An 11,674-nucleotide genomic window follows, 5' to 3' on the forward strand; every position below is an offset into this window, starting at 1 on the left:
GTTCTAGCTCTCTATCCCTCTTCCTTACTCTCTGTAAAAAAATCTATTAAAAAAAAAAAAAAAAAAGATGTGTGCATTGCATGATTCCAATTTTCATTTCTCTGGGCACATCTAAGAATGACTGTGAAAATGCCCCAAGTATTGATTTTGGGGTTATAATGAAATTTTAGTGAACTCTGCTAGTGTGGCTCAAATGTTGGATGCACTAAAACGTTGCCAGTTTAATTCCTGGTCAGGGTACATACAGGGTACAATCCCGGTATGGGGTGTCTGTAGGCAGCCAATCAAGATTGCACTCTTACATCAATGTTTCTCTCTCTTTTTTCCCTTTCTCTCTCCCTTCCTCTCTCTGAAAATTAATTTAAAACCTTAAAAAACAAAAAAAAAAAAAAAAAAAAAGAAATGTTAATGAGTGGGCAAATCTAAAAATATGGAGTCCACAAATAATGAGGACCAACCTTATTGCCATCAATGTAAAGGGTTTTTATGCACTTTCCACGGTACCAGAATTGGAGGGCTGAGAGTGATAACCGGGGTAACTCAGTTGCACATCCCACAAAGGCTTTCCTGTGAAAAACTAGGAATGACTGTGTTTCTCAAAGCAGAATGTCCACCAGGCGCAGAGCTGAAGCCTCACACCCACTCCCTTTGTCAGCTCAGTCCTTTCTGCCACTTCCTCTCTCAGCCTTCAGTTCCTGCTCTGCTTCTCGGAGCTCCCCCTCCTGTCCTGGGGTGAACTCCTCCTGAAGGGCCCTGTCATCGTCCAGGTCATCTTCGCTCACCAACCCCCACGGATAGTTCTTGGGAGAGAGATCATCATCCACACGAGGCTTAGCCTTCTTCTTCCTTTTCATCTGCCTTGTCAGCTCAGCCACCTGCTCCGGCCCCAGCCATGCTGGGCTCTCGCCCCTGTGTCCTTTCTCTTTCCTCTTCTTGTACTCCATGATCTGCTTGTTGAGAGCCTCATGATCGATCCCACACACACTCGAGTGCATGGCAGGGCCCAGGGCGTCACATGGCGATGGGGCATCTGGGGCCGCAGGGTCCCTGGAAGGGAGAAGCACAGATGAAACGTCAGAGCAACTTCATGAGAGATCCTGGGCCAGTGCTTCACCTTCCCACACCCATGGCCTCCAAACTGTCCTAAGACCTATCTAATGGAAACTGTGGAGGATAGGACAGTGGGGGTATCGTTTTGGCACTCTGCAGCCCAGGACCACTCAGCCAGCATTCTTGGTGCCTGTGTGTGGCACAGGCCTTGACAATTCTGATGCAGCCATTTGCATGGTTATTAGACACATGTTCATTCCTCCTCCCCCCATTTACACGTGCCCAGCACACTAGGCCATATTTGGGGCAATTCCCTGATGCAAACTTAGTTCATTCTATTATTGGTCCAAGTGCCACGGGAGCTGCTGCAGGCCACTCACACCTTGCATCTGCCCGAGAACTGAGCACACGTCCACATGTATCACCTGAAGTCACTTTGTATACGGTCTTCTTCTTCATCAGGGGGTCCAAGATCAGCAACTGCCAGTAACCGATCCACCTGAAAAAGAACGAGGGCAGTTCAGCAACCACACCCGCAGTGCTGCGTCAGAGCTCTGTGCACCCTGCACTGGGCCATCGGCCTTTCGTGTGCACTTACGTCACTTTTTATAGCAGTACTTTACCAAAAACGAGCCCATACAATAGACAGTGCTTTCAAACACCTGTTATTTTAATAATCACATTTTCTTTGATGATGAGCAGTTTTTAAAACCATTTAAATTTGCAAATGTTAATCAAATTTATGAAGCAATTAAATATTAATTGAATTATATAAGTAACTGCATTGAATTATATAAATAACTACTGTTTTTTTTTAAATAAATCTTTATTGTTCATATTATTACAAATGTTCCTTAATTTTTTCCCCCCCTTATATAAGTAACTACTGTTTTGTAAAATGATTGTTTTGCCACAGGATTTGTGCTTGGGGGAAAAGCTGGCCAGCACCGAGGCAGCCTTCCTGGGGCAGTGTCTGCTCCAGTGCAAGCCCAGACAGCCTGTCACTCTGGAGCAAAAGAAAGCAGTGTCACCCAGGGACACTGATAAAAATTATAAATGTGCAAAAATTATAAATTAGTGCACAGAAAACACCAGAAATAAGATAGACACAACAAAGACAAACTGGGAGAGAAGACTCCAACACACACACTCACATAAACTTGGACCAGACATATAACTAGTCTGTACAACCCGAAGATAAGCAGAAATAAAAACAACCAGGATTAGCCCTGGCCAGTGTGGTTCAGTTGGTTAAGCATCATCCCATGCACCAAAAGGTCACTGGTTCGATTCCTGGTCAGGACACATGCCTGGGTTGTGGGTTGATCCCCGGTCGGGGTATGTATGGAAGGCAACCTATTGATGTTTCTCTCTCTGTCTCTCCCCCTCTCTTCATCTTTCTCTCTGAAATCCATAAGAACATATCCTTGAGGATTAATAATAATCTCTCTATATAAAAGCCTAAGTGATTGTTCGACCGATAGCTATGATGAGCACTGTCCACCAGGGGGCAGACGCTCAATGCACAAACATGGAAACATGGGACAGATGGATGAATCTCAGGGAGGAGTGGGGGAGAGAAGGTGGGAAGAGATTAACCAAAGATCTTATATGCACACTAGAAGATTCATGCACCTGTGGGGTCCCTTGGCCTGGTCTGCGCCCTCTGGCAATCTGGGACCCCTCAGGGGATGTCGGACTGCTGGTTTCAGCCCAATCCCTGCAAGCCAGGCTCAGGGACCCCACTGGTGCACAAATCTGCAACAGTAGTAATAATAATAATAACCATAGGTTATTATTATTATTATCTCTGTAACTCTTAGTTAAGAGTTACAGAGATAAGCATTAAAAATAATCATTAAAGCCAAGCCCAGCTGGTGTTGTTCAGTGGTTGAGCAGCAACCTATGATATAGGAGGTCATGGTTCCATTCCTGGTCAAGGCACATGTCTGGGTTATAAGCTTGATCCCCCATAGGGGCAGTGCAAGAGGCAGCTGATCAATGATTCTCTCTTGTCATTGATATTTCTATCCCTCTTTCCCTTTCTCTTCCTCTTTGAAACCAATAAAAACATATTTTAAAAGAATTAAAGCCCTAGGCAGGTGGCTCAGTTGGTTGAAGTGTCATCCAGTGTACCAAAAGGCTGTGGGTTCAATTCCCAGTCAGAGTGTGTAAAGAGGGCAACAGATTGATGTTTATCTCACATCAACGTTTTCTTATCTCCCCCTTCCTTTCTCTCTGAAATCAATAAAAACATAGCCTGGGGTGAGGATTAAAAAGAAAAAAACATTAGAACCAGAAAATGAGGTTACATCTGGTGACTCAGGCTGGGAATGAGCATGGGAGTTTGTCTTTTCATTTGTACCCTTTCAAGTATTACTTTGGTAAACTGTAAGCGTTATCTTTTTAGAAACCTCCCCTATGTAAAAGTTAACTTCATAAAGTCCATGATTTCAAGGTCTCACCTCAGCTAGAGCTGCATGCTGTTTGTCCTGAACAAACACTAGTGGTGGCACGTTCCTCAGTGTCTGCTGGGACATCAAAAGATGCCTGGAGAGAGACAATGCAGATTAGTGCTGTGGCAGGTGACATTTACAGGAGTGGTGTGAGAGTGCCAGAAACAAAAATGTGTGATAATCTTACAAAGACATAAGAAATAAGATTTGCTTATCACATTATTCAAAAATGAAAATGTTAGCCCAGAAAGGTCTTTAGCCAACTGCACATTACAAAAGTGATAAGAAATGCATCACCATCACAACTGTTTTTAATTCTCTAGATGCAATTATTTACTGAGATCCCTGTAAATAAACTGACCTAAACTTAGAGGCCCTCGCCCTAGAGGTTTGGCTCAGTGGATAGAACGTTGGCTTGTAGAACAGAGGGTCCTGGGTTTGATTCTGGTCAAGAGCACGTACCTTGATTGCAGGTTCCTCCCAATCGATGTATTTCTCTCACATCAAATGTTTCTATCTGTCTTTCCCTCTCTCTTAAAAAAAAAAAAAAAAAAAAAAATCAATGGAAAAATATCCTCAGGTGAAGACTAATAAAAAAATAATAAACCTACATGCCCTCCTGGGCATCACTTTGGCCTTGGCCTCCATGGTTGGTCACTAACCACCCATCAATGTTTCACCCTCTATCCAATGGACTATGCAATGCACCAACAGTCCCCAACCACTCAGATGTCACACAGAAGTGATCTCTGTATTATTAAACCATGTAACAAGCAAATAAAGGTAAATAAGGATGCAAGTATCCAGTGAAAATGTGGCTGTGATATGTAGTGTATTTACTCAGTGACAGCAGATCTAGGTACATGGTTATGAAAAAACCTTTACACTAAAGCCTGGCTGATCAGAGTTGGGAAAAGGGACATTATGCTTTAACTAAATTTTCTAACTACCTAAAAATCAATTAGAAAACAATACTGTTATCTAAAATTTCTCATTTTCTTGTTTCCATTAAATGTAAAAATCAAATTAACTGACCATTCTTCAGAACACACCTTTACAGACTCTGAGGGATCACTGTGACAGGTGTCAATGATCACCATGCAAGAGAGCTATACAGATGATGTGAAAATACCAGCTCCTTGTACAACTGACTTCTCAACATCTGCCCCCTTCTCCTGGCAACACAAGATGATATAAGGTGAAGGTGAGAGCCACAGAGAAAGCAGAGGGAAACAGGAAGGAGGGATTCCAATTGTGAATGCTGGTTGGTTGGGTTTCTGGACTTTTTTTTAAGCCAGAGAAGAAAACTAAATACTTCTTTACTATCACCCAGCTCACCAGTTCTCAAAGCTTCAGGATTCCTTTACACTAAAAACATTACTGAGGACCCCAAAGATCTTTTGTTTATATAGTTATATTCATCAATATTTACCACACTAGAAATTAAAAATATGTATTTAAAGTAATTAAATTAATTACTAAATTAACTCATTTAAAGTAAACTCACTAGGCTCTGGCCAGTTTGGTTAGAGTCATCTGATAAGTCATGCAGGTTCGATCTCTGCTCAGAGCACATACAAGAATCAACCAATGAATGCACAAGTGGAACAACAAATCGACGTTTCTCTCTTTCTCTTTCTCTCTCAAAAGCAATAAATAAAAATAAAGTAAACCCACTAAACATTCACATAGGCATTTTTAGTGGAAAATTACTTTTATTTTCCAAAAATAATTACTGAAAAGAGTGGCACTGTATTAGTTGCAAATTTCTTTAAAAGTCCCACTTAATGAAAAACAGCTTGATTCTCATATTTGCATCTGTATTCAATCCAAGTCGAGCTTGCAACCAAGGCATGTATCCTTGAGCAGAATGTAACCCAGGACACTTCAGCATATAGGCTAGCACTCATGTGAGCATGTGGGATGAAGCTATGATGACTACAGGTCCTCTGGTGGCTTCGGTGCAAATGTCCACACAGTGAGAAAAGAAAATATTTTACTATGAAAATAGCTTTAACCTCATGAATCCCCCAAAATATATTAGGGTCCCCTAGGGATCGAGGATGACACATTGAGAAACTCTTGCCTAGATTATGGCTTATATGAAAATGTAAATTATACTCTGAAGTTCAAGACAATGCTTCCAGCCCTGCCTGGGTAGCTCAGTTGATTGGAATATCATCTATACACCGAAGGGTTACAGGCTCAATTCCCGGTCAGGGCACCTACCTAGGTTGCAGGGTAGGTCCCCATTTGGGGTGTGCAAAGGAGAGAGATCGATATTTCTTTCTCTCTCTAAAATGAGTAAATAAATAAAAACAACAAATCTTCGGGTAGGAAAAAAGAAAAAAAGAAAACGCTGCCAAAGCCAGTTTGGCTCAGTGGATGGAGCATCAGCCTGTGGACTGAAGGATCCCAGGTACGATTCCGGTCAAGGGCATGTACCTTGGTTTTAGGCACATCTCCAGTGGGGGGTGTGCAAGAGGCAGCTGATCGATGATTCTCTCTCATCGATGTTTCTGGCTTTCTATTCCTCTCCTTTCCTCTCTGTAAAAAAATCAATAAAATCTATTAAAAAAAAGAAAAAAAGAAAGAAAATGCTTCCAAAATTTTCCTCAAAAGCAAAAATACATCACAAAACAGGCTGGGAAATTCCAGGTGCTGCAAAAGCAAACACACTTGGCAAGCAAAGCATCCTCACCTCATATGTCCTGAGAATCGCTTCAGAGTATCCTGGGTGTGTGCATTCTGCTCAGCAGAGCCAGTCGTCCTCCAGTACACACGGCAGGCGGAGAAGTCTGAAGTCAAAGACACCTGACACCCGCCCCCCCCACAGCAAAACCCTTTCAGTTTAAGCCGGTTTTCCGCAAACAATGCACAGGAGATGGAAACTAACGAGACAGCATGTCCACCTCCCCAGAGCTAGTGCTCCAGCTGCACTATCACAATCCACCATCTCCTGCGCACACTCTCACCTCCCCAACCCAATCACTGAAAACACCTGAACTGCCACTTTTCTCCTCACTACTTCCCTTTGGCTAAACTCACTCTAAGTGGACAGATGGCAGGAAGTCACCTCCTTCTTCTTTACTCTGAGACAAAGGCAGGCATATCAACTTCTCATCTGACCCACAGATCTTTGAATGCTCTATGTGTCATCAACACTTACTGGGCATCTGACCATACACTTGGTGCTATCTGGTCAGATTCCTTCCTTCCCTGATTTTGCACCACAATCATCTCCTCCATCTGTCTTCAGTACTTAAATGGCCACCCTTAGCATCACTTCTACAATCCAAATTAAAGACCTAGTGAGTAACAGTTAGGCCAGCAATCCTCAATCCCGTTTCTCAGTTTGGCTTCTGCAGTCTACCTTGGACAGCTCCACATTCAGGTCATAGACCTCTTGGCTCACTTCAGGGGTGCACAGCAAATCACTGAGTGCTTTGTAGAGGAGGCCATTCAGGGCCCTCAGGCGCACGTGGTCTTCCTTCCTGGTTTTCTTTGCCGTGCTCTTTGTTAGGAGTTCCAACTTGGATGGCTTGTAAGTCTGCATTAGGAACACATTAAACTTGTATAATTTACAATAAGGCAGCTGGGAAGAATTTAAACACCTTGATAAATAAGAAACAAATGCTACACTCAACCACCTTAGCTTTAAGATAAGTTTATTTTACAGAGCTGGATCCTTCCAGATTTTACCTCCAAGATAAGAATTACTGCCCAGCCCTACCCAGTTTGGCTCTGTTGATAGAGCGTCAGCTGTGGACTGAAAGATCCCAGATTTGTTTCCAATCAAGGGCATGTACCTTGGTTGTGGGCACATCCCTGGTAGGAGGTGTGCAGGAGGCAGCTGACTGATGTTTCTCACTCATCGATGTTTCTATCTCTCTCTGCCTTTCTATCTTTATCTCTGAAATCAACAAAAATATATTTTAAAGAAAAAATTACTGCCTTGCCTGGTTTGGCTAGAAGATAGAGTAGATAGTGTTGGCCTGAGGACTGAAGGATCTGGGTTCAATTCCAGTCAAGGGCACATGTACAGTTTTCAGGCTCAATCCCAAGTAGGGGGCATGCAGGAGCAGCTGATGATTCTCATCATTAATGTTTCTTTTGCTCTCTCCCTTCCTCTCTGAAATCAATAAAAATATATTTAAAAAAAATTACTGCCAGTACATATTTTTCAAGAAAAAATTTTACTGAAATACAATCTACATATTATAAAATCCTCCCTCTTAACATGTACAACTCAGTGGTTTTTAGTATACACAGTTTATTTTTTTCTCAGTGTCCCCAGCGTCATTAGTTACATAAACTTTTGCAACCTATCTGTAAGTATGTGTGTTTTCTATACACACATTAAAAACTAAATGGCCCTTGCCAGTTTGGCTCAGTGGATAGAGTGTCAGCCTGTGGACTGAAAGGTCCCAGGTTTGATTTTGGTCACGAGCACATGCCCTGGCCCCTGCTGGCCAAAAAGTGGGTCTCATTGCCGCCCCTTGGAATGGGAGTCTATGGAGAACCAAGACTGTACAGGAGAAAGAGAACTAGGGCGGGGGGCTCAATAAAGTTTGTTTTCCTGGGGGGGGGGGAGAAAAAAAAAAAAAAAAGTGCACATGCCCGGATTGCACAGCTCCCATTTGATGATCCTCAGTGGGAGGTGTGCAAGAGGCAGCCAATCAATGATTCTTTCTCATCTCCGATGTTTCTCTCCCTCTCTCCTTCTCCCTTCCTCTCTGAAATCAATAAAAATATATTTAAAAATTAAAAACCGAATGAACATTACTGTGTCAGAATTTGATCACAGATATGACATTCTGAAAAACTTTAGTGTCAGTAATTTTTTTTGAAGGTCCAAATTCCATGTTACCAATTCATCCAGTCCCACCCCTACAGACTCTGTCCTCTCCAATATGGAAATGCAAGGACTGCCAGGCTGGAGCTTTGCCGAATTCTGGAACCTCAAGCCCATCAAGGCTGTGAAGGCGCTCACACTGCCACTCTACTTACCATGTGAGAGCCCAGGGAAGGGCCTTCATACCAAAACTTCTTTCTGTGGTGAGAAAATAAGAATTATGTTAGACACTGATAGCAAGTTAGAGAAAAGTTACATATGCTAACTTGAGCTTATGATACCAGTACTGTTTCTAAGGAGCTAAACTTAGACACTGATATTATGAGACTGGGAATCTACTGAATTTGACAACAACATGGACTGCAGGGGAGAGAGAGAAGACAGTTTCAATTCAACCTCATAATTTTTTTGTAATGTTTTTATTTATTTGAGAGAGAGATGAATGGAGAGGGCTATATGGAAACATTGATGAGAGAGAGACATAATTCAGCTGCCTCCTGCATGTCTCCCACTAGGGATCAAGCCCACAACCTGGAAACAGTATCTCTTGGTTCATGGGTCAGATGCTCAACTACTGAACCACATCGGCTGGGCTGAACTCGATAATTTTTACTCACAGTCTACTTTTAGTCCCAAAGGTAGAGAAAGAGGGCCTTAACAATACACATCCCCAACTGCCTGGGAGCCCTGCACTCTACCTGATAAAGCTATCTCCAGGAGGTATAGATGAGTGACTCTGGGGCTGAACAACTAAGTAAACAGGTGCTTCTCAATGGTGCAGGGGAAGGTTCCAGATGAGCAAGGAATGGAAACTAGAATCGTCTGTATGACAGTGAATTAGAGTTGGAGATTTATATGAACTCAAGTTTCACGAAAAACAGATTCAGCCCCAGCTGGTTTGGCTCAGTGGATAGTGCATTGGTCTGTGGACTCAAAGGTCCCAGGTTCGATTCCTATCAAGGGCACATGCCCTGGTTGTGGGCTCAATCCCCAGTAGGGGGCGTGCAAGAGGCAGCTGATCAATGATTCTCTCTCATCATCGATGTTTTTATCTCCCTCTCCCTTCCTCTCTGAAATCAATAAAAAGATATTTTTAAAAAACAAACAGATTCAGATGGTGACATACAGAAATGTTTACAGATAGTATACATACATGAGTTAACATAAACTCTTATTTTTTTGGTTGGTCAACTGAAAGGGCCTAAAAGACAGACACCCCAATAGCATAAACATACTCAGCTCTCAAATCATGACTTCTAAGGCCATTCTCCATCAAGAGGAACTAGAACTCCTTGGAGAAATGGCTGATTCTAGAACTGAGACTTTCAATAGTGCCACAAAGTAAGGAAGTGTTAAAAAAAAATAACCCTGATTGGTATTCTCAATGGTTAGAGCATTGGCTGGCAGACCTAAGAGTTGCCATTTGAGCCAAAACCGGTTTGGCTCAGGGGTAAAGCGTCGGTCTGCGGACTGAAAGGTCCCGGGTTCGATTCCGGTCAAGGGCATGTTCGTTGGTTGCGAGCACATCCCTGATAGGGATGTGCAAGAGGCAGCTGGTCGATGTTTCTCTCTCATCGACGTTTCTAGCTCTCTCTCCCTTCCTCTCTGTAAAAAATCAATAAAATATGTTAAAAAAAAAAAAAAAAAAAAAAAAAGAGTTGCCATTTGAATTCCTGGTCAAGGACATGTACCTGGGTTGCAGGACCAATCACCAACCCATGCTGGAGGCAAGCAATCGATGTGTCCTTCTCATGTCAATATTTCTCTCCCTCTCTACTTTTCCCCCACCCTCCCTCCCTTCTACTCTCTCTAAAAATCAATGAGAGAGATATCAGTGGACAGAGCATCAGCCTGAGGACTGAAGGGTCCCACGTTCAATTCCAGCCAAAGGCACATGCTGGGTTGTGGGCTCAATCCCCCACGGGGGGCATGTAGGAGGCAGCCAATCGATGATTCTCTCTCATCATTGATGTTTTTATCTCCCTCTCTCTCTCTGAAATAAATAAAAATATTTTTTAAAAGCCCCAAAAACTGCCACAGTAAAGAGATGATGATGATGACCATATTACCTGGTCCCTTAATGGGATACTGGAACAGAAAAAGGACACTAGATAAAACCTAAGGAAATGTAAATAATGCATGGACTTCAGTTAATGATAACATGTCAATACTGGTTAATTATAACAAATGTACCAGACTAATAATGTAAGATGTTAAAACAAGGATATGGTTTTATGGAAACTCTGTACTACCTATGCCAAATTTTCCATAAATCTGAAACTTTTAAAAAGTAATCTATTAAAACAAAAAAAGATATACCATATACCTAAAAAAGTGGTATAGGTATTACCACTTACTACTTCATTATCTCTATCTCTTACCATAAAAATCTATCCTGACAAACTTTCAAATTTATTTCTCGAATTAAGCCCACCTGCAAGGAAAGCATTAATATGGACAGAAAATTTCTCATGTTTTTCTAATTTTCTTCTCTGATGAAATCGCTCTTCTGAAAAATGCTACTGGTAACAAGAATCAACATAAACGTTTAATAGACATCATTTTGCTTCACACTACTGGCAATTTTTAGGAGACTATTATCTCCACTGTAAAAGAACAGATAAAAGGTTGGGCAGGAAAAACGCAAATGTTAACGAAGTGGAACTGCTGGTGATCTTTCAATAATCATTCATTTAACGAGCAAAGGCTGCACTTGCTGAAGGGGTGCCGTGGACCCCGCCGTCCCCGGAACCCAGCGCCGTGGGCCCCATGCCCGCTCCGTGGGCGCCGCCGCCCACCCGTGGACTCCACGCCGGCCTCGTGGACGCCGCCGTCCCTCCGCGGACCCAGCCGGATAGGCACCACCCCGGTTCCTGCCCCTCCCAACCGTAAGTGAACCGTCCCCATCCCTTACCCCCCATTCCCTTACTTGGTTTTCGAGGCAAACTTCTTGAGCAGGTTCTTGCCGCAGGAGACTGGGGAGCCATGCAGGTCTCGGACACTACCAGGAAGAAGCCCCGCCTGGCGGCCGCCGAGCACCACCCAAAGCCCCGCAGAGTGTCCCCACAGCCAGCGGGCCGCCACCGACATAGTTCCCGAGAGAGTCCAGGGACAGAGCACCTTGAGGTGCAGCGACGCGGGGCGGGGCGACGCGACGTGAGGCGGGGCCCCGAGGTCGAGTGGGAGGAACTTGAAGCCGCGGGGCGGGGAAACTTGAGGTAGAGCGACGCGGGCGGGGCGGAACGTAACATGTGGGGCGGGGCTACGTGCACGTGGGAGACGTGCGTGCGGGGTGGGCGGGGCGAAGTGGGCG

At 43.5% G+C, this 11,674-nt stretch overlaps 1 protein-coding gene across 1 annotated transcript; it reads right to left on the reverse strand.

Annotated features, from left to right (window-relative positions):
• Positions 1-392: 392 nt before the first annotated feature.
• On the reverse strand, positions 393-11,516 carry RBFA (ribosome binding factor A). Its single transcript, XM_036418147.2, has 7 exons — positions 11,291-11,516; positions 8,517-8,559; positions 6,880-7,056; positions 6,208-6,320; positions 3,516-3,600; positions 1,476-1,549; positions 393-1,047 (listed from the first exon to the last, which is right to left on the reverse strand). The coding sequence occupies exons 1-7, from the start codon at positions 11,449-11,451 to the stop codon at positions 657-659; spliced, it is 1,044 nt and encodes a 347-aa protein (XP_036274040.1). The 5' UTR covers positions 11,452-11,516; the 3' UTR covers positions 393-656.
• Positions 11,517-11,674: the final 158 nt, after the last annotated feature.

Source organism: Pipistrellus kuhlii, unplaced genomic scaffold (genome assembly GCF_014108245.1).
Source record: "Pipistrellus kuhlii isolate mPipKuh1 unplaced genomic scaffold, mPipKuh1.p scaffold_m20_p_6, whole genome shotgun sequence".
Taxonomy (NCBI): domain Eukaryota; kingdom Metazoa; phylum Chordata; class Mammalia; order Chiroptera; family Vespertilionidae; genus Pipistrellus; species Pipistrellus kuhlii.

What these genes read in the sequence shown, in the direction of transcription:
- RBFA (XM_036418147.2), bottom strand. Translation starts at nt 11,451, where the DNA reads ATGTCGGTGGCGGCCCGCTGGCTGTGGGGACACTCTGCGGGGCTTTGG. An exon ending in CTTCCCTGGGCTCTCACATG is followed by an intron (nt 7,057 to 8,516) that starts GTAAGTAGAGTG and finishes TTCCTAATGCAG; the next exon opens with ACTTACAAGCCATCCAAGTT. An exon ending in CGATTCTCAGGACATATGAG is followed by an intron (nt 3,601 to 6,207) that starts GTGAGGATGCTT and finishes GTCTCTCTCCAG; the next exon opens with GCATCTTTTGATGTCCCAGC.